This window comes from Cydia strobilella, chromosome 3 (assembly GCF_947568885.1).
Source record: "Cydia strobilella chromosome 3, ilCydStro3.1, whole genome shotgun sequence".
NCBI classification, from domain to species: domain Eukaryota; kingdom Metazoa; phylum Arthropoda; class Insecta; order Lepidoptera; family Tortricidae; genus Cydia; species Cydia strobilella.
Window position 1 is genome coordinate 16,363,725 of NC_086043.1, and position 23,557 is coordinate 16,387,281.

Below are 23,557 nucleotides of genomic sequence, written 5' to 3' on the forward strand. Positions count from 1 at the left end.
ATCTTGTCATAAAGTGTCATTGAAATGTCACAATCGATTCATTACGAGTCGATTCGATGTGATCGATACGATTTAATAGATGTAATGTTGGCTATGCTGAGGTAGGCCCTCAGATTCAGGCTGGAATTTCATGGAAATTTCGTTATCTGCTTCTTTATCGCACAAATATGGAAGAGCGATAGAAAGACAAATAACGAAATTTCGATTATCGTTTTTTGCGGTAAGCCCTCGTTTTATATAGCAATCGAGACTATATAATTTAGCAATAAAAGACGTGTGCGACGGGCGTACCGGCCCGCGAGTTTGGTATATTAATATATATATAATATATATATATAATATAATATTCGATCGATTTTACTTGCGGATGGGTTTCTTTCGTTTGATATTAGCCGGTCCGGTACGCCCGTCTGTTAGGTCTTTTAAGCTTCACATAACTGCATAGAGGTAAAATAATATAGAAAGGAAATGGCCCCTCCCCCCCTTTGACCGAACGAGAGAGGAACGAGATACTCTTATGCAACTTATTGCATGATTTTTGTTTGACAGTACAAATAGGCGCGAAATTCAAAATTTGTATCCTTCGCGCCTAAATTACAAACATTTTCCTACATTCTAATACTTCTAATTTGCCGCCTTTTTGAACCAACAAAGCTGGCATACCAGACATTCACTGCCAGGGGGCGTGATTTTGTATGACGGTTAACACATATAATATGTGTTGCTGGCAGTGAAGGTGTTAATATGGAAAACAATTCTTGGTTCTTTCTATCGCAACCTTGCCAATACACTGTTGGAATTACATAGGCAATTGCTGTGCGTTGGAAGCAGGGTCTTCCACCTTGTGGCCTACAAGGAAATTATATAAGCAGGGATGTGCTGCCTTCTTTAATTCACCTTGAAGAATCTGCTACTCTGGGACCTATATAAATTGGAATTAATAACTTAATTAGGTCACATTGACACTAAGTTCTAAAAAAAAACCTGCTCTAAAAAAAACCTGTTCTGCGGGTTCTACGTGCTGTCTCTGTTTTGCCACCTACAGACTACGCTCACCAATGAAAATAAGAGCCACATTCGTTGGCACACGATATTCGTTACGGCATAACGGTACTCCATCAAATAACGATTAGATTGCATGTGTTAAAAAACAACGGAAAAATAAAATTGCTTTGTAAAACTTTAAATATATTTAACAAAGTTGACAATCGGGGCTTCAGTCGTTGGCGAGCTTTCGGTCACGGTGTCGAAGACATCACTGTTTATTTGTTCAGGTTCAGCAGTAGAGTTAGCTCCGTCGGAGGCCACTGGCTTAATTGTAGTAGCACTGCCAGGTTTGGACAGCATTACTCCCTTCAGTCCCATGTCCATGCAATCGAAATGAAGAATCTGATGACGAACATTTAAATAATTTTAGAAAAAAAACTCAGACAGTAGAATACCTAACCATTTAACAATTACATAGGTACCTGCACAAGTTTTCGAACTAAGAGAAAAAATATGTACAATAAAGTACAAAAAAACTATCCATAGGTAGGTTATTTACTTGTAAAATTAGGATTAGATACGAGTTGATAAGTCAGCCAACAAGTTAAATCAAGGCATAAGTATTTATCTATAATTGAAGACTCTTCATGGCGCACTAGCACAGATTATATAATACTTACCAAGACAGGAGCCTTGTCTATACGAGTGTCCATGTCCATGCAAACATGTACCCCTTGGTCTATGAGGGTGATGTCGAATAGGCGTATACACATGTCGACGAGGCCAGGCGGCAAGTACGGAACTGGGATGGGAACGCAGAATGGCGGAGCGTTTGCAGCTGGAAGTTTAATAAAACGCATTAGCTATCGTATTCAAATAGTTGGCTTAAAATGGCCAACTATTTGAATACGATTCGGTAAAACGCCCTCTATGTTACGTGTTGTCCTCCGAGTAGTTCTGACCTTTTTTCTCTAGATGGAGGGAGCTGTAGTAACTAATGTTGCTTAAAAAATAACTTGAATAGACGCAATAAACCCATAATGGCAATTATCCCGGTTGACCTTATTTTTATTTATTTTATTTTATATTTATTAATTCACCAACAATTGTTTACACTGTTAAATATAGGAATAGGTAGGTACAAACGTTTTGACTATTATCGCTAAGCGTAACAATTACTTAAAGGTATACACCATTTGAATAAAGTAGGAAAATTGCATCTACATACTCGTAACATACCGTTTACAATAATAATGCAGGCATTAACTATAACAGTGACGTATACTGTTTACAATAACAATGCAGACTTATAGAAATATTCAGTACTTATAGTATAAGTACTGAATACATAAGTCTTATACTGGATATTGCAAAATCCTATGGTGGATGGCAAAAAGTAAATTACATCCGCCAATCATCATAATCATCAGCTTCGTACGCCCCACTGATGGGGATAGATCTCCCCTTATTGTCCAAGTAGTTCCTACGCTTCCCCAATCGTTAATAAGATTTTTAGATAAGACTGTATTCGAAAACTCAATACTAACATATTGAGACTTCATTTTATAAATTGTATAAATTTTTACCTACCTGAGAATGAAGTCTTGTAAACAGTAGCGTTGTTCATTTGTACGTCCATTTCGATCATAGAATCCGATGGGTCAAATGTCAGTACTGCACAGGCTATCGATAAACAAGATAAATTATTAAGTGTTTGAAATACATAACAACAAACATAGATTATAAAAATTAATTAGAAAGAGGCTGTGAGTTCAAGTCTCACCCAAGTCAGTAATTTTTCCACTTTTAAATTTATTCTAAGTAAAGATTATGGTAAAAGTATAAATAAAACATTTGGCGTTAGATTCCAAGTCGGTACTTCATCAATATTCATCATCAATAATCCATAAAGGGGTGGCGACACGGTGATAAACCAAGCTACCAACGATTCAAGGTCACCCTTACCTTGGTCGGTGTACAATGAGTGATGGTTGGCAAACTCAACGGAAACAAGCAAGGAAACTTTATTGGCAACCGTGTAGCCACAACTTAAGGTTTAAAAGTTTGGACACAATTATGGTATTTTGCAAACTTTCAGAGCCATCTTCCACTGCATCAGTTATCAAGTAAAACATAAGCTTATATTTGCTATGAATAAAATGTTCTTACGCAGCATTAAGTATATCAGTTAGGTTAGTACTTAGTACCTATTTATATCTTAAAAACCTACTTATAACATAAACAGCTCAGAAAGATAATTCTTTGGGGTTTTAACTCACTTTTCCTGTCAAAGTTGAGGCTCTGAATCCTGATCCCGGTACAGCATGTACATCGAAGTTCCTTACACGAGCAGGGTCCTCCTGTGAACGGGAGTCGCAGCATCCAGCCAGGCTTGTACCACGGCCGGGGCATCATCCGCGTTATTGTCTAAAACAGTTTTATACTTATAAACATTGTCTCTGATATTAAACTGACCTCCATACAAAAAAAATGTTATGCGGCTTTTTTTTTAATACTGGTCTAACAGAAAAAAAAATGTAATGCGGACTTTTTGTTTTAAATAGCTGGCTGAATACCTACTTTTTTAATTAAAAAAAAACCTATTCTAGGAAACAAAACACGCGCGGCGCAACACATTCCGTTCCGTACCTATTTTATCCGCCCGGCATCTTTCACTTCATGCATACGTAACTATATTGTTATTAATTAATAAAATATATGTATAAATTGTTTTCACTAAAATTACCTTGTTCGTTTCTAAATCATAATACACGGAAAAATCCGTCACGTCCATGGCATCGTTGGAGAAGAAATGCTTCCCAGTTTTCTTTTGCTTCCATGACGATGCTAGAACATGTCAAAACACAACAGGGTAAGTTTTTGTTGAACATATAAACTTCTAGCAGAGCTATCTGATGCAACTTTTATCAAAATAAACTTATACTTTCAAAATTGCATTACTCTAAATTTTAAATAATAATAATTATAATAATAAAGCACATAATTGACTGTTGTCTTCAAGTATTTGTACTACATGCACATGACAAATATAAGAGAATAAGTGGGACAATGCGTTAATTATGTATTTGTGTCACCATTACTAAAATGTAGTGTAGTTACCTACCAAATGTTAAAAATGTAGTTGCGTAATATATTCACTGTCTATAAGTACTTTTTTATGTAAAACAAAATGAATTAGGTATGCGAAAAACTCGACGTACTCACCGGCAGCCAAACTCGCGAATCCCGCCAAAACCAAAATCACTACTGTTCTCATTTTAATAAAACTTGCTTATAACCGCCTCAAGGGACACCATTCAAATAACTAGACACATGTGTAATGTAGTATCGGCTAGGGTTCGATTTGCGTTTACTATGCGAGACGCCGCGTGCGCCTTGCGGTACTTTCTAGTGAAAACGTCCACGGGCCGATCGCAAAGAGCTGTCTTTAAATGCACGCTGATGCTCTCTCATAATACCTACCCATTATATGATCGTGTTTTCCAGTAAGATCAAGTTTAGTATTTGTAATATTTATTGATTAAAAAGTTATTGCTCAATAAAAACAGTTACAATGGAAGGACTTTATGCGATATGTTATGCCATTATCTACCAGTCAACCTAAATATTAACGCATATTCAAAATGAACTTGCAAATAAAAATATTTAAAGTACACAGTTACACAAAGAAAAAATGCGTCCCCAGGTCATGGGTAGGTATTCCTGTGCGAAATTGCTTTGACATTGGCTGGCTTCATCCGCTTTTCCACGTATCTAATTGCTAGAAGTATAATACAATTACTACAAATAAAATATATTCTATTCTATTCTATTCTATTCTATTCTATTCTATTCTATTCTATTCTATTAATAAGGTCTTCTGGTACGAACGTTCACACTTGGGCTCTACATAGAATAGGGGATATTACTGCAATGGTCTGCCACCAGAGTGCAGCACTAGCCTTTTTAATGAACCATAGAGTAACTTATACATACTGTACCTTTAACAGGTTTTTGACAAGTTTTCAGAGATAATAAAATATGACATTGATGCATCCAGGCGGTTTGTTTACAGAGGATCTACCGGGAAACGTGAATCCAAAATTTCGCTATCTGACTCTTTGTCACTCGTATATGCAAGAGTGACAGAGATGTTAGATAACGAAACTTCGATTTTCTTGTTTCGCGATAGACCCTCAGATTGTGGTAGTGGCGCCCCCTGCGCAGAGTTTCGCGTAATATTCCCTATTAAAGGAGAATAGAAAGAGAAAGGAAATTTCGAGTCTATTTTTTAGATGAAAACCACATCATGTTAATAATTATAAACATCTTAAATTTAGATAAGTACATCATTCCACGTTGGATTTTAATTTACATAATCTACTTGAGTAGGTAGAGTGCTATTATTTTTCTTTAACCCTTAAATGCATAGTGTAGGATGCAGCCTATATTATTACAATAGTTAAACTTCCGTTTTCCGTTTTTTACTTAAATTTACGCAGTATTTTAATTTATAAAAATTACATTCGTTTGAAGACGAAATGTCGGAAAACTTGGAAAAATCTAGAATTTGGTGATTTTTAGTATATGATTTCGAACATTTTTTTCGGGATTTCTAATTAATTCATATTTAAAAACTTTATCATAGGTATATCACAAAAAGTGTACCTTTCTGATGGAATGAAATTTTTCATATATCTCTTACTGACAATTATATATTTACATAAATATGATTTAGCCTATGCAACTTCTAACACTGATTTCGCAGTGAAAATCGAGGTTATAATTTTTTTAACCATTTTTCCCATAATCAGCAAACAATTACGCAACACATCAAAATGAATCAATGCACGTTTTTTTTTTTTCGGACAAAAAAAATGCATTTAAGGGTTAAAATAATAAACGTTTATAATGAAATAAATAGTTTATTATTACTTAAAAATCTTCAAAATAAATAAATAATTTTATTCAGCTTTTCTAAATATAAAAATTAATAAGTTCCTACAGCTATAAATATTATATTTTTTATACCTACATATACAAAATTAGAATGATCTATGATCACCAATAAGTGACTATTTTCTATCATCATCATCAAAGAAATCAAACAGTGACTTGACATTGTTCTCGTCGTACTCTTCAATGTCGTCGTCGCCAGAATCGACGACAGCATCCACTCCCCCTACAGGGTTGGGTATCGGGAGCCCCCCATTTTCCTCCGGCTTTACCATCGCCAGGCCGTTTGCGCCCATTCTGAAACGGTACAGTTTAATATTTAGATAGGTACGCAAAATTAATTTATACTGAGCAATGAAGTTTCCCTTATACCTATTTATTTAACTGACTTGACTTGAAAATAATAATAATAAAATTTAGTTGTCATTAAAGTGACAGATTTCAACTGCCTTTTTTGTATGACTTTTTATAATATTTTTAAATATTAATATGATTGTTTTTTATAATTTAGACTTAAGGAAGGATAGTATTGTTAATCATCAAAAATGGTTACAAAACGGACTTAATTTTGCGCAAACTTAATATAAAACTTTTTTAGCAATTGTAACCCCTAGCGACCTATACTCAGAATCTTAATATATGATAAAGTATTTACCTACAGGTGTTATTTGAATATTTAAAGATTTTAAAGTGGTCAAATAAATTACCTGTACACGTAATTACTCATTCTTAAACATACACTACTATAATGCACATACACTAGTACAATGCAACGTAATGAAGTTCGAGTGTGACTGATTTTGTCATTTTCAACTCTACTCACCTTAAACAATCAAATGCCATGTTGAAGAGTTCAAACTGTCGCCATTGACCCATCATTGCCAGGCAAAAGTGAAAGTTTCTTCCAGGGAAAAATACATTGTAAAATTTGGCGCATACTTTCAAGTTTGTAAGTCTCGGTGGATTTATACATATCGGTTTTGGGTTTTTTCCTGGAATATAAAAGTTGGTTGCATTTGTAACTTCACTGTACTTTTTGTTAAAAAACACTTTTGTTGTTTGTTTTGTGTTGTGTGTTTGTTTTTGGCCTTAGCATATCATTTTATGCAGGTACCTAATACATTCTATATATTTTGGGTCCATAAGTAAAATGCAATAGAAGAAATATTTCCTGTTGTTATACTCAGCTACAAAAAGAGGTACGCGATTTTGGTCGGTTGTATTTAATTTAAAATCTTTATTAATGTCCCGTCCGTTTAAAGACAAGTGAGCGTAATTTTGACAGTTTAGCCCGTGACTGTTATTGCACACAGGTCTAATAGGTATAAAGTAATTACATGTACGGTCACCTGCAATAATATGTTACACAACGAAAGCTGCAAAAATATCTGACACGATTTTATTTGTAGAGCCATAAGAGCGCGTCACATATTTTTGCGGCCTTCGAAGAGTAACATATTATTGCAGGCTATGTACATAATTCTGTAATATTCAAAATAGTTTACCTGACATAGAGTTTTCATAAAGTACCCTGTCGTTCATAGACATGGCTACATCGAAAGCGAAATCCCCAGGATGATAAGTGACCTTCATACAAGCTTTCTGGTTAAACAAATCCAACACCAATCCCGTACAACACTTGCACACGCCAAATGAACATGTGCATCTCCTCGAGGGTTCATCATCTTCTTCTTCTGGTGCAGATGTTGTGTTCTGGACTCCTGGACTCTGCCTAGCTCGTAACGTTAATTCTTTCATGCGTTTAGATTTTAATCGTTCTAAGAATATCAAGGCACTATTGGGAACTTCCAGGTCTTTCAAATCTTGGAAATGTAGAGCAGTTCGTGTTAGGTTTGTTTTTTCTTCGACTGTCACTGACAAAATAGAAAAACATCAATAGGTACAGTGAATATTAGAACTGAATAATATAAGCCATATAAATTATTAAAAATGTAACGTTTAATTGTAACATAAATAAGGCGCGAACTTTTGTTCTTGTTTCGTACTCAGTGTTTTGTAAACACAATTTAATTCCGAACACCTGTTTTATTGTAAAGAAAATACATTAGTTTAAGTTACCGTTTCCGTACGCTGGTGATAGAAACAAAGCAACTGACACTAAAAACACAATGAGGTTCTCCATGGCAGAAAGCTTTCGACGCGAGGCAGCGCGGGCGGTTCGCGAAGTAATAATCCACGCTTCAATTCGCCTGCATATTGGAACCGGTTAGTGGCGAGAAAATATCTCTAATGACTTTAAAGTATACCTAACTTATATATATTATTCTAGATAGTTGTTTTACAGAAGCATGCAATGATCTTTAAGTTACTATATAAAAAAGAATTATGTATTGAGATAAGAATAGGATAGATTAGTCTAGTAAGTATATATTTACTAGTGGTCTGTGGATATACCTATATATATGTTAAACTACTAAGCGAATTCTAATGGAAATATAAATAAAAAATGGCTCATATTTATTTATTTATTTACAATGTACAAATTAATAGATGGTTAGCTAAAACTTTTAAAGGAAACTAATAAATTATATCCAAAAATAAATAAATTTTAATTAATAGATTATATCCTTAACATTTGTAAGTAGGAATATTCATTTAAAAATAAATAACACCAACGCACTAATAACGCATAAATGCACTTAACTTAAATATAAATCAATAAATACTTAATTGTTCAAATAATTATATTAATTGTCTTCCATCAAATAAACCTCCAACCGCATCTCCTATATCATCTAGCGGTCCTCCATCGTCATCATCGTTATCAGAACCACCTCCAAAGATTCCTCCACCCCCACCAAATAATCCCCCTTCATCCCCTCCGCCAAAGATGCCACCAGCAACATTGGAGAGGAAGCCATCGCGGTCGTCGTCGTCATCGTTATTACCAAAAAGACTTACGGGAGCGGGACCTGATGATATTGGCTTTGGATTTAGTCCAGTTTGTAGGCCCTTTGTACCTAATCTGTAAAAAAATAAAGTCGTTAGATAACATAATGCCTCAAGGGACAAACAGAAAAATCCTGCTTTTGCATATAGGTGAACCGCCCACTTTCTAGCAAGTTTCAGTTAAGCTGAGAAACCTGGCCCATTTGCCAGAATAGGTACTTTACGCCTTAATCTTAATCTTTATAAATATATGATTATAATAAGGAATTTTGTATTAACTATAAGTGGAAACTCTTTTGGCCTATGTTCTTACTATATCTTTTACCTTATTGTATTATTATGTGCTGTATGTTTCCCAAATAAATAAATAAAAAAAAATGATTTAATCATTATTTTTCTGGTAAATTACCCGAAACATCTAAAGGAAGCGGAATATATTTGAAACCCAGCAATATCCGCAGTTATATCCAAACAAGCGAACGCGTTATTATTACGGATCCTAATATTTGAGAGTTCTGCGCAGATACGGACGAAAGGTGCTCTACCAGGATTGAAGCAAATTGGAGGTGGGTTGTCAGCTGCAAAAAAAAAGGTTTTTATTATTTAATAAAAATGTAAACTCACAAAAAATCTTATTACAATAAAAATTAAGATAAGTCTGAAGGTATAGGTACCTGAAACTCTTCGCCGAAGGACAGTCCGATTATTAACACTCATTCTGACATCAAATACAAAATCTTCAGGTACAAAGCTTATATTGCCACATGCCTTCATCCTAAATCTTTCCATAATAGTTCCCGTACAGCACCCGCATTGCCCCCGAACACATGAACAAGGGAATCTAAATACAGAACCGTTTACATTATCTGGCGTCACTGTCGTGGAAGCTTCTTCATCGAGTATAGGTGCCTCTGTTATGTTAGGTACAACTGCAGGGGTTGCAGTTACTACATCTTGGACCACTGGTTCACTGACTGCTTGCACTATATTTGGCTCTGTTACTTCTAAATCTTCTTCGTCTTCTTCCACGTCGTTTGTATCGTCAACTGCTACATGTATAGGTAGCACGACAGTCGCTTGTTGTCTTAAAACTGGCGTAGGATTTAATGCTTGCTTCCAAATGGTCTTTGGAATTTGAAAATGTATTACTTCGTATTTTCTATCATTAGTATAAATAATTTCGCCTGAAAATATTAACTGAAGTTACTAATATGATAAGTAACACATTTCTGTTGTTACCATAAAATTTAAACGTAGGTACTTACATATTCCTGTTTGATATAAGTTACTATAAATATATATTAGTGTGAGTAAATTTAATTTTATCATGGCTTTGCTTTACTATGCGGCTTGCCAATTTCACTTTCTATAAATGAGTGTCCTGGCAGGCTTACGGGTTTAAATTATATGTGAAGCGCGACGCCACAAAGTATTTAAGTGATGTGTGTGACTAAGAATTAAGAATACTCATTTTAAATGCACAGTCTACAAGCACAAGAAACAAGTTTTAAATATTTAATGCCGGAACAGGAGAAAGTTGGATGTCATTAAAAATATTTATGGAAACTTGAGAGTACAATGTTTTGGAGTTTGTTTTGCGTTTTCCTCAAGTTAATCAATCTTTAGATTTTGTAGTTCGAGAAATTGAATGATTAACGATGTAACGTAAAACTCACTGTGGTTACATATGTATGTAAAATTGCGAGTTGACAGATATATATGAGTATTGCGAATACGTACATAATTGTATCAATTTAGTATTTATTATTTTGCGATTTATAATTTCTACTTGATCTAGTTGTTTTGTGCACAAAAAGCAATCCATTATATACCTAGCTTGAGTTGGTTATACCCACTTTATCCTTTACACGCGCTTTTTCATATATTTTTGTTGGCATTTTTTATAGTATATATATATACAATACCGAGCTCATGTTAGTTATTTCATTCAATAACACTTAATCTAAGTATTTTCCGGCTTCCATGTTTGGATACGTAAGAGTTAAACTTTTTGAATCCAGCAAATGCAATAAATTTTGGACCATAAATGCTTCCCTGTTTTGCTTGTAGAGGTTTAGATGTACATATATGTTAATTACTTATACACTATATAAGCGTGCAGGCAGAATCATGTATGGGGCCTGGTATGGGGCCTAAAGTATTTACTTATGTTATTTCACAAATGTGTAATAAATAAATAAAAAATGCGCCCGATCCGGATGTTTGGCCAGCCTTGGCAAGTTTATGGATCGCAGTTATGCTTTAGAGGGAGGAAGCCTTTTTACAACCTCGTTCCACATCAATGCTGCGCGAAAATAGGTCCAACATGTATTTTGAGCTTTACTTGATGCCTAGTGACTGCTTCTAAATTAAACGTTTGGTTTCACTTTTAATGCTTAATTAAATCTTTCTTAATATCAGAAATATCAGATATCAGTAAATACGCAAATATGGTCCTAAATTCTTAATCCTGACGTGCATCAATGCATCCAAACCAGATCCAAACCTCAATAAGTCTATGTACAGTAAGTACAATGCAAAGTTCAAGGTTACAAATGATAAACCACACATTTACACAGCATGTTCTTTATTTTCAAATCAGTCAAAATAAATAATCATCACTTTCATGTTATAATGCTATTTACAGCGATTTAATAAGTTAAGAAAAATAAATAACCTTATATTTTAGGTACCTTATATCTAATTGTCTTTAACGTCATACTAGATCCCAATCACCTCGCATCATTTTGTTTTGCCTTCCTCTGGGCTTTTTCTTTTTTTGGTTATCATTTCCAGAAAAGCCTAATGTATGACTCAATTCATCTAGTCCAAAAATATCAACATAGTCTTTGTTACCTTTTTTACCATCTTTTACTTTTTGGCTTTCCTTTTCCTTATTATCGCGATTATGCTTCTTATTTTTTCCGAATAAACCAATTTCCTTTCCGACGGTCTCGCCGATTTCTGATAATCCGATAACATCTAAGTCCTTGTAGTCAAAATCGCTCCCCTTATTTTTTTTACCCAATAAACCAATTTCTTTCCCGACGGTATCGCCGATTTCAGATAATCCGATAACATCTAAGTCCTTGTAGTCAAAATCGTTCCCCTTATTTTTTTTAACAAATTTTAATCTTTTATGGAAATCATTCGGAACGCCTTGACCATTTTGAGACCGACTTTCATCAGCTGATTGAACCGGTTTCTCCGAAATACTTTCTTCTGAGTGAGAATCTAAATCGTGAACTATTTGCACCAAATCGTCGTTAACAGCATCGGCCTCAGAAGAGGGATGAAAAGCAACAGTAGTTGATGTTTTGGGAGTGATAGTTTCAATTTTCTCGTAATTTGTTTGTTCCCTGTTGGTAGTAATCATACTCGATACCTTAGAACTAGTAGGTAAAATAGGAGTTACAGGCATTACAGATAATTGTCCAGTTAGTTGTGCTAATGACATTTCAAGGCCAGGATCGCCAAACTGCGTTTCATCTTTAGTAGCTAAATTAGCTAATGTAGACATAGGTTTTTGTGTCACAATTACTACTGGTTCGAATATTTGTTCCTTTTCGTGGCTTTCTAATGGAATATTTTCTGTTGATGGAAGTCCTGCAGTAGTTATTTTAATGTTAGGTGTCGTTTCCGTGGACGAGATAGTTGAAGATATTTCAGTAACCGGTGTGACTTCCACAGTCGTAGAAGGCGGTCGTCTAGATGGGCGAGACGGACGCCTCGCTGGTTTGCGAGTAGGCCTTCTGCTCGCGGGGCGAACCCTCACAGTAGTAGTTCTAACGCTCGTCGTGGTTGTAGGCCTGGGGGTGGTAGTTCTCGTTGGCCTTCTGGTTGGTCTTCGAGATGGTCGAGGCCGCCTAGTGGTCGTAGTTGTTGAAGTAGGAGCTTGTTTCTTAATCTTATTCTTGTTTTTTGTCTTCTTGCCTCCAGATGAACCGCCAAATAGGTCGCCCAACAGGTCGTCACCTAGAAGGCTGAAGCCCGTGTAGTCTGCACCATCTACGTCATTAACAGCGTCAAGACCTGGAAGTTACGAAAGAGTTTTTCGGTTATAGACCGGCACTGTGGAAATCTTTCGCATATTTAAAAATAAAATAACATAATAGGTTTTCCTAATTTAGCTAGGTCTTATGAAAGTGTTACTAGTAATATTTCTAATAATATTTCTTCTTAGAATGGAATTCTCTTCTATCTCTGAAAAAGGTTCTTCGAGGTTTTTATTATTACGAGTATGGCAATTAGATAAGTCAGTAGATTACATCTCTGGTCTTTTCCTAATTTCTAATTAGCAGTTACATTAACTAGGTATTAACCTAGTAATACTAAAGTTAATTGGTCGCATTTCAGTATATTATTACTTACAGTGAATAGGCTTGATGTCAATTGTCAAGTATTTAAAATTTGTTAATGGTATCAGTCGATCCGGTTTGTTATGAGGATCAAATGTCTATATGGGACCTATATATGGCATTAAAGCAATACAAATGTCAGAATGAATGTCAAATGTCTTACTCTACGCTTGAATCGCTCCGTACTAAACGGTCCTACGTCACGATTGAGTTGAAGCCCTCTTTAAGTATAGAAAACAAGAAAATTGCTATTTTGGCGGTGACATGTTGCGTTAATGTATATATGGACTTACAATCTATTGTTTGATAATATGTATGAAACCGAATGGTGAAATCGCCATCATATATATCGGGGCGGAAAAAGGAAAAGAATAGAATAGAATAGAATAGAATAGAATTTTATCCGTAAGCACAAACAAACAAGACATTACATAATATAAAAGAAAACATAAAATAAGATTAAAGTGCCACGAAATGGCCCACAAGGTGCTCACTAATATCGGAATTATTTGAACACGCCTCTATTGTCAAGGCGCTAGAGTGCGTGTTCAGATATTTTAGGGCACCTCGGGCGCTCCAATATATCTGATGAAGACATTGACGACTGCACCATTTTTTTGGGTGTTAAAAAAACTTAAAATTTTAAACTTCCAGATCTTGTATTTTTTACCATTTCCGTATATTTTTTAGTGTACAATTGTGCTAAATTGCTCATCTTCTAATAACAATAACACGTATGATACACGATAGACAAGTCACTAATTGAAGGTATATGATGTATAAGTAAAACTTATTGTTGTAATCGAATTATTTGTTGTAGAAATCGTATATTACATTCTTATTAAAATGATGCTTACCATCGTCATCGTCATCATCATCGTCATCGTCTCCTACAAGTCCAAAGGCATCGTCGTCGTCATCATCGTCATCGTCATCGTCGTCATCATCAGCCTTCTCATCCTGAGGAATTAACGGTAGCGGGTCAGCCGCCTCTGACGTCACTCCTCTAGGGCCGAACTTAAAGCAGGAAACTCTCACGGCTGCTTCTACATTGTTCTTAGATTGAAGTTCTAGGCCTAAACAGGCCCTAAATTCTTCACCAGCACGGGCAATATTGTAAACTCTTCCGCAGAATTTTGTAATGCCCCCTGGCAGTGGCATGCATACTGGGGTGGGCTTGCGACCTGTTAACCAAAAAAATATTTTTAAGTAATCTTTCTGTGAAATTTAGATAGAGCCATCCTCGACAGCGCTCTCTAGCTATTATTTTGTTTTGTTTTAAATATAGCACAATCGTATTAAATCTCACCTCGAAATCCTTCCAAAGACATGAAATTTGGTATGTATGTTAATTAAAGGTCTCTTTTTCATGTCCACACTATTTGACATTTGGGGACCTCGAGGAATCGCAGCCATCTTGGAAAATGTTTACCATCCTGGAGAAATTTGCGTTTTACTCTAAATATACGTTCTCTATGAAAATATGGTGTAAGGCAACATTAAAGGTTAATAAATTCTACACGAAAAAGTCCTAGATATCTTTGCGGAAAAAATACATCTTGTTATAGAAAATAATAGCTGAATCCAGATTTAGCGCTTATACAGTTTCAGAGGGGATATTCTCTTAATATGAAACTTGGAGGAATATGAATTTCACTTTTGTCTATACATTTGTACACGTTCTACCCCAATATCAACATTTTACTCGACTGCGACTTAAACAGAAAGTATGGTTATGGTTTTAAATACTGAAAATCAGTACATTCTGTAGCTCAGGATACAGGACGGATTTTTTAAAATGACATATCGGTAGATTCGTCTTGACCTTTACAACCTGTTTACACCTGTTTTATTAAAGAAAAATCAATACAGCCTCCTTGAGATGACGCCGAATAGTAAATCATATTTTTAATTCTAGCGCCTTAACTATTGAGTGGATTTCAATAAAATAGACATCAGTAGATCCATAATTAGTACACGAGTGCTATTGCTATGCAATACAAATTTACTAAAATAAATGGAGGAAAAATGTTTAGGACTTAAAAATGTGACTGCAAAAACAGATTTTAGGTCTTAAATAGGGTTTAAGCAAGGCCTCCGCTGCAAATATTTAATTAGTGTTAGATTAGGTAATAATTAGTTTAGTTTAGTTTAGAATAGTAAAATTTAATATAGATTAGAATGTATAAATTAGATTAATATAATAATTATTCTTAATGTAATGGGTTGATACCTAAATAAATAACATTTTTATTTATTTATCTATTTATTTTCAACAATAGTGACAGTAATGAAATTTGACACCTACAATTTCAGGGATCCCTGTTTGCGTGTCATAAAATTGGAGCTTCGGGGACCACGCGGGGATCAAACGCCATCTTGAAAAGTATGTCTTTTTTCGTTTTTCTGTTTTTCTCGGAATATCTGGGTTTAATGTGAATACTGTGTATAGCGAAACAAAAGCTTATTAGGTTCTACACAAAAAGGGTATAAAACACCATATCCCTAAAACGGAGCTTTCTTCTAGAAATATGGCTCAGAAATCAAAAGGTTTTTTTTTTTTATTACAAAAAGGCAAGCACTTGACCGCAATCTCACCTGATGGTAAGTGCCGATGCAGTCTAGGATGGATCATGCTTACCTAAAAGATGTCTATTCACTCTTGATTTAAAAAGATCCAAGTTATAGTGGACTGGGAATATATTTGCAGGAAGTGAATTCCACTCCTTAGCCGTTCGCATGATAAAGCTGGATGCATAGCGCTTAGTACGAATCAGTGGCAGAGTAACGACGTAAGGGTGAAACGCAAGTCCGCGTCTAGTCCCACGGTGACAGAATGGAGATGGGGGGATTAAATTATGTAATCCCATCGCACACTCCCCGAAATGTATCCTGTAGAACACCGATAAACAAGCTACCTTTCTACGGTGTTCAAGGCTCTGCAGTCTAGCCTCTACTAATCCCGCATCTCCAATAAGCTTCCAATAAGGTTATACTTAATCATCTCCTACTAAAATTTTATTTTAAGACGGGTCAGATAAAAATACTTGTAAAAATTTTTTACCAATTTTTGGAACACAAAAACATTATCTACCCAACCACGAAAAAAAAAAGTGTGGAAACTTGTAAGCTTCCCTTGTAACTTGTAAGCCCTATTTCTAGAAAAAGCCTTCGTATTTGGGACATGGTGTTGTATAACTTTTTAGTGTGGAATTTAATAAGCTTTCGTTTCGCCATACACAGTATTCACATTAAACCCAGATATTCCGAGAAAAAAAGAAAAACCAAAAAATACTTATACTTTTCAAGATGGCGTTTGATCTCCATGGTCCCCGAAGTTCCAATTTTATGACACGCAAACCGGGATCCCTGAAATTGTAGGTGTCAAATTTCATTACTGTCACTATTGTTTAAACCCCATTTAAGACCTAAAATCTGTTTTTGTAGTCACATTTTTAAGTTTTACACATTTTTCCTCCATTTATTTTAGTAAATTTGTATTGCATAGCACTCGTAAACCAATTATGGATCTACTGATGTCTATTTGATTGAAATCCACTCAATAGTTTAGGCGCTAGAAGTAAAAATATGATTTACTATTCGGCGTCCTCTCAAGGCGGCTGTATTAATTTTTCTTCAATAAAACAGGTGTAAACAGGTTGTGAAGGGCAAGAGGAATCTACCGATATATCATTTTAAAAAATCCGTCCAGTATCCTGAGCTACAGGTTGTACTGATTTTCAGTATTTAAACCCATAACCCTACTTTCTGTTTAAGTCGCAGTCGAGTAAAATGTTGATATTGGAGTAGAACGTGTACAAATGTAGAGACAAAAGTGGAATTCATATTCATCCAAGTTTCATATTAAGAGAATATCCCCTGAAAGGGTATAAGCGCTAAATCTGGCTTCAGCTATTATTTTCTATAACAAGATGTATTTTTTCCGCAAAGTTATCTAGGACTTTTTTGTGTAGAATTTAATAAGCTTTAATGTTGCCTTACACCATATTTTCAAAGAGAACGTATATTTAGAGTAAAATGCAAATTTGTCCAGGATGGTACACATTTTCCAAGATGGCTGCGATTCCTCGAGGTCCCCAAATGTCAAATAGTGTGGACATGAAAAAGAGACCTTTAATTAACATACATACCAAATTTCATATCTTTGGAAGGATTTTGAGGTGAGACTTAATCCGATTGTACTAATATTTGTGGATAATAATGCAAATGATACCAAACGACGGGAATATAATATAAATATCCAATTAATTTTATTACCTGTTCCTATTGTTTGTTTTTGCTATGCCATCCATTTATTTATATGAATTCGTTTTATACACGTGTGAGGTGTAAAATGCAGTTACTTACCAGAGAGAGTTCGGTTGGTGATGACCTTCTTTCCGAAGCTCAGTGAAACCGACATTTTATCGCCATTAAGGTACCGTAGAGATGCACAACCTGTAAATATAATAAATTCAGTATTACCACTTTAAACATTAAGCTTTAGAGTATTAAATACAAATTATTTGTTAGTATTTTACAAATTGAACCTATTTCTCGAATTTAAAAATATCATTAAGATAACCCTCCTCCTAGAAGCCGTTTTGTGTTTAAGCTATTCAGTTAATCCAGTGCCTATTTTTGTGAATTTGTTTATATATACCTTTAAATATTTAAATAAACTCTGAATGTTTAGCAATATTACCTGGTCCATCTAAGTTGACAACGGGCAGCTGAAAGTCTCGGCAACAGTTGCAGTACGATTCTGAGCATTTGCAGTACTTGTTGATGTTATTGCTTGCGTCATCCTGTTTCTCATCGCTTCCGATGCGGACACTCTTTTTGCTATTCTTCGGTTTTTCTATAAAACAAAAATATTTTCGTTATCAATTTGCTTCCCGAGTCTTTAAAAAGTCTTTAGTTAGATCCCGTTATAAAAAAATTTAATCCTCTTTTTTATTCTCCAGTATTTAAATTTATAGTTTCGGCATAAAATGCAAGAACCTGGTTACGTGTTATTATAACGCAAGCACTTTTAGATTTTACGTGTTAACCAATTATAACCGTAAATTATTTAAAATGCTTTCGCAATACTTGTAAAATTTGCTAAACTCCACAAGTTCATCACTTACTTAAAATATTTGTCATTATTCTAGTTTTTAAGACGGGTTGCGTGTTTATAAAGTATAAACGACTCTTTAATTAATAATGCATACTGAAACGAAACGCATGCACGTTTACTTCAAAGCGTAACTATTGCGTTTATCGCTCACTAACAGCGATTGAAAGGCCTGTGATTTACAAATTGATTAGTGTTAAGTGCGAGTTGATACATTTGCTACTAAACGCAAGTAGTAGTTGTAGTAAGATATAGGTACAATAAACTTAATTGTCTTTCTTAGTACAAAAGTTTAGAAGGAATTAACGCAAACGCAGTTATTCGATTTTTTTACATTTTAACAAATAATAATAATCGAAACCTGAATTCTTTTATAATATATATAGCCGATTAAACAAATTTGTCAGTAAATAAACCTTCGCGCCTACATTTATTAAATTTGCCGCTCTTTTCTACTGACGTAAATTGCTTGACAGAGTATAACAACAGACTATTACCTCAAAAATGAATCACTATCATAATCGGCTTATTATATGTATACTTACTTATACTCTTAGATGCGGCGAAAGCCAAGAGTACGAATATGAGAAGAAGCTCGAACACCAGGGAGAGCCTCATTGTAAAGACTCAGTCCCCGTCTGAAAAGAATAATACTACAATTAGGTACATTTAAAAAATATATAATTATGCGAACATAATTTTTTGTAGGCATGCATTTTGTTTTGAGCTAATTTTTGATTACTTGATTTACAGTAAATTAAGATTTATAACAAAATATTACTATTTGTTAGTTTTAAATATATTAAAAAAAAACGATTATTTTTAACAAGGTTTATCCTGGGTGTCGAATCCTCCTTTTAAGTTTGACACTTGTGTTAGGAGGTATTCGCTCTTTCATACAAAGGTGAGAAAAACATTAAAAAAATAGGTTTGACAATTTTATAACTAAAACTAAAGATTACAAGAATTGATAGTTCTAATGGTTTTTTTTCCTGTCGGTGTAAGTGCATTAAGCGTTCACGGTTGTAATTGTAATATAATATATATACATATATACATATATATATATATATATATATGTATATATATATATGTATGTATGCATATACATATATAATGGTATATATGTGTATATGTATATATATATATATATATATATATACACATATACACATATATACCATTATATATGTATATGCATACATACATACATATGTACATTTTATAACAAAGTTCATTCAATAACAAGTAAAAAGTAGATTAATTAGAGGACATACAATGTATTTCACATAATAGCGTAATATAAATAGGTACATTTTTACAATTTACAATTTAAGTTACATAAGTTTAATTGGAAATGATTAATGTAATAGATGCCAATTTTTTCTCAATTTAGCATGAGAAATAAAAGAAAAAATAATAATAACTAGCAGAAAAATATTTCGAATGATAAATTCCGGTATTTTATACTATTAGTCATTTATATTATAGCAAAGCTTACAAGAAAAACTTTGGTTGTTTTCTTAAATTAAATAAAGATAATGCATGTATTACACGATAAGAAATACCTTTAAGGATGACTCACGTTAGACCGGGCCGTGACCGGGCCGGAGCTTGCGGCGCTTCGTTTTCTATGGAAAACATCACGTGATCACCTGTCATGTCATAGAAAAGTAAGCGCCGGAAGCTCCGGCCCGGTCACGGACCGGTCTAACGTGAGTCATCCTTTAGTTATATTTTTACAAAACTAACAGTAAAATATGAACAAATGGTACAAATGAAAATTAAGCCAAATCTTCTCCAATTGGACCATATGTATCTACCAATATGTATGCGAAGTGGCAATGAAGCTTAAATTCTGGATTTGTTTAAATTAGATCTGTTAAAGGGTTAAGTGGTATAAAATGGAAAGTAATATAATATGTAAAGTGGTGTAATATGTAGGTATAGTATAGGTCAGGTCATGAACAACATAATTTACATAATATTATATCCTCTTTCTGCATTTTTTTGCTAAACACATTTTTGGCTATTTTGTGCAAACATAGTTTCTCCAACTCCATCATACAAAAAGACATTTTGCCAGATACACGGAATATCTCCTATACTTAATCCACTTGATTTTGATTTCGAAGCAAATTAAAGGGTCACCTTTTCATGTTGAGAGCACCAGATCGGGGAAGTATATAGTTAGTTAAAACATAGATTTACTATTTTAATAGCTGCCCAAGTAGCACAAGCCATCTTTAGGTCGGTTAATTTCTTCAAGCTGTCACAAATTGCTGAATATTTACTGCAGCAATTATACCTCCAATAGAGGCCCATAATTATTCAAATTAGGGTGGTGTAAACAATAATAGTCTTTCTTAAGAAATTTATTTAACTTTGATGACTCAAAGGTCAGGTCTATGAGGTTTAATTTAATATTCAAAAAAATATGGTGCGGGTAGGGCTCAAGGGCCCTTTTACAAGGCAATAATAAATTAAAGTGACATCATAATAGTGACATGAAATACACATCGACATTTGTAAATACAACAGCCAGTTGGTAATAATAATTAAATACTGCATTGTAAGATAAGATAAGATAAGATAAGATAAGATAAGATAAGATAAGATAAGATAATATTTATTGAATTTATATTTATTTTATGTACACAGATGTTGGCAATAATACATTTAGGAAGCAACAGTTTGTCCATCACGGACGTACAATATACTTAAGACCAGTGTTGGCCGAACGTTAATGCCATTGACCATTAAAAATTACTATTACACGGAAAATACGTTAAATTTGGAATACGTAAATATTTAATGAATGGTAGTGTCAAGGCTGATGATGATGATTAGGTACGCAATATTTCCAGTTGAGCAATATTTTTTTTGTAAATTGGGCATTTTTCTTACGGTAATCTAAACAGCTGATAGAAAGGCGAATGCGTCATTGATTATGAGGATCTGATGCAACCCTAGTAACTCCGGGACGCGACCTAGATTGTGCTTTCACGAAACTTTTCGGTCATTAACACGTTAGTGATGCGTTTCTAGTTAGTAAAAGTTTACATTTTCTTTCTCCTCTAAAAGTTCTTTGGAAAATATTGTTGTCGCGTTACATTTTTATTTTAATCTACTTTTTGATACCACATAGCAATAAATTGTTATGATATCATAAATAAAATATTATTAATATAAACCCAGTGTGATTATTAAGTGTAACCGAATATTACGATTTCAATGTAAGTATTGGAAGTAGGTACCTATATGAATGAAGTAATCATGAAAATTAGAATAATTAAATCACAAACATGTAAACAAACTATAAAATAAAAATATAAGATAAATGCAACCCTGCATTCGTTTGTAATCGCGTGATATTTACGTAGGTACTCATATAAAAATGATGAACTTTCGATCCTGTAAAATTTGCCCTGTCGCGCGTTGAAGTCATTCATACTACGTTAGTAACAATAATAAAATAATTTAGTTCAGACCAATAAAACACATTTTTAGCAAATCAATGTAAATATGACGGGGCGAATTTTAAATTTAAACCAAAAAAATATATTCGTATTAATTTCAGTTAACGCATATCAGTCCTTCGTCGCTGGTAAATTTCGAGAAAACTCAGAGATCATTTGAAATAAGGGATCATGAGTTTTAGTATGACATATTTTTTTTATAAATAGGTACAAGTAGAAACTTAATTTTACACCTACTCACTATAGATGCATTTCAAAACAAAGTTAAATAATACAAAACTTAAAACTTACCCGGATCAAAAAGACTGATTAATGTTACAAATCAAATCCAATTAATTAAAATAAAGCCGCCTTTCCACTGTTAATGTCCACAATTAATTAATAATTCGAATATCACAATACTATTCTAAGAACGCAGAAGACACCGGCTTAACACCAGCACTGATTTGATATTACCGCCTCCAACTCGGACCCAGAGAAATGTGCAGTGACGTATAACACCCGCCGAGAAAGGAAAACTGGCAATCGTGCGTCCCTTTCACTCTCCAATTAATAGAATGGGATAGGCTATAATGAAGACTCACTTGGTTGCGTATGTAGAATTTAGTGTCAAGTCACATTGACTGTTGACGTGATTCAATGCAGGAAAAGATCTCGGCGCCCATATGACGTACATGGTGAAATGGTTCAAATGCGATGGTTGTTTTTATTGAGAAATCAATAATATCTAATATAGTGTATTGTATATGCAGTTGTTGTTCGCCTCGTTATCACATAATATAAGTTTAATATTAAACCGGTAGTGCCGCCGATTATACTAAACTATACTAACGATACATCCTATGTTAGCGTAGGAATATTCTACTATAATGAGGCAAGTCAGGCAAGAGGAGAATATGTACCTACTTAAAATAGAATATGGAATAATTTCTCTGTGGCTACTTAATTTCATATCATGCATGTAAAAACTTAATTACTATTTCAGTAAACCATAAGGAAACGGAAAAAATAACCTTGTCTGGACCGTTCATCGATTCACGCAACGCAATGCCGACAGCTGCTACGCATTGGCTGCGCACAAAAGCGGTTAATTTTTAATTAGTACGTCGTTATACAGGTATATCTTAAAAAATATTATATTTGCGTTTATTTGGGGATATAACGACCCCATCACCCACTGGTTTTTCCAGTGCAATCGGTCAACACAGGGCAGCTTGTGGCGAGTTATTGGGGAGTAGCGATCCCACGTCCCCTAGTGCTCCTGGGGAGTTCTATGACCCAACATTGGGTGGGTGGTACAGGGCCTTCTGCCACTGGCTTGTCTTAGCCGACCGTCCAGAGTAGAGCCGCAAGAGCCGTCTTCTCAAGGGTAGATGAGGAAACATAAGTGGCGAATTGGCTATACGTTTAAAGTCCAGTGACACCACTCTACCCACTCAGACCCAAGACAGATCGTCTTGGCGCCGAAGGATAAGGAGAGCCGACCCCACCTAATGTGGGATAAGGCAAAGGAAAAGAAGAAGACACCTCTCTACCCAGAGCCATCATAGATGTCGCTTTTTGTGGGGGCCCATCTTGTAGGGGCGATCCCCGTCTGCCAGATATAAGATTCCATACCATTTTATTAGACTGGCGTCCGGTTTTATATTCCATCCCATAGACCCATAGGCCAGTGTCAATTGCTTTCACCCAATAGCCAAGTTCCTTTTAGATTCCATCAACTCTCAATAGCCCATTGTTCCGTGATG

General features: G+C 34.5%; 4 protein-coding genes across 5 annotated transcripts; all 4 read right to left on the minus strand.

Annotated features, from left to right (window-relative positions):
* Positions 1–1,171: 1,171 nt before the first annotated feature.
* LOC134756018 (uncharacterized) lies at positions 1,172–4,472 on the minus strand. The gene is made up of 6 exons (XM_063692790.1): positions 4,213–4,472; positions 3,734–3,834; positions 3,267–3,414; positions 2,578–2,670; positions 1,668–1,825; positions 1,172–1,389 (listed from the first exon to the last, which is right to left on the minus strand). The coding sequence occupies exons 1-6, from the start codon at positions 4,262–4,264 to the stop codon at positions 1,183–1,185; spliced, it is 759 nt and encodes a 252-aa protein (XP_063548860.1). The 5' UTR covers positions 4,265–4,472; the 3' UTR covers positions 1,172–1,182.
* A 1,577-nt stretch (positions 4,473–6,049) lies between these two features.
* Positions 6,050–8,185, minus strand: LOC134756017 (uncharacterized). Of its 2 annotated transcripts, none has more exons than XM_063692788.1 (4): positions 8,023–8,185; positions 7,449–7,811; positions 6,767–6,935; positions 6,050–6,240 (listed from the first exon to the last, which is right to left on the minus strand). In XM_063692788.1, exons 1-4 carry the CDS (start codon positions 8,084–8,086, stop codon positions 6,063–6,065), a joined length of 774 nt encoding a protein of 257 aa, XP_063548858.1. In that variant the 5' UTR covers positions 8,087–8,185; the 3' UTR covers positions 6,050–6,062. The 2 variants fall into 2 exon arrangements, with proteins under 2 accessions (XP_063548858.1, XP_063548857.1); XM_063692787.1 differs by having other exon boundaries at positions 7,449–7,817.
* A 461-nt stretch (positions 8,186–8,646) lies between these two features.
* LOC134756224 (uncharacterized) lies at positions 8,647–10,371 on the minus strand. Its single transcript, XM_063693052.1, has 4 exons — positions 10,119–10,371; positions 9,528–10,037; positions 9,263–9,431; positions 8,647–8,929 (listed from the first exon to the last, which is right to left on the minus strand). The coding sequence occupies exons 1-4, from the start codon at positions 10,180–10,182 to the stop codon at positions 8,647–8,649; spliced, it is 1,026 nt and encodes a 341-aa protein (XP_063549122.1). The 5' UTR covers positions 10,183–10,371.
* Positions 10,372–11,445: 1,074 nt separating this feature from the next.
* LOC134755989 (uncharacterized) lies at positions 11,446–18,975 on the minus strand. Its single transcript, XM_063692743.1, has 5 exons — positions 18,876–18,975; positions 17,917–18,072; positions 17,580–17,669; positions 14,069–14,395; positions 11,446–12,885 (listed from the first exon to the last, which is right to left on the minus strand). Exons 1-5 carry the CDS (start codon positions 18,946–18,948, stop codon positions 11,570–11,572), a joined length of 1,962 nt encoding a protein of 653 aa, XP_063548813.1. The 5' UTR covers positions 18,949–18,975; the 3' UTR covers positions 11,446–11,569.
* Positions 18,976–23,557: the final 4,582 nt, after the last annotated feature.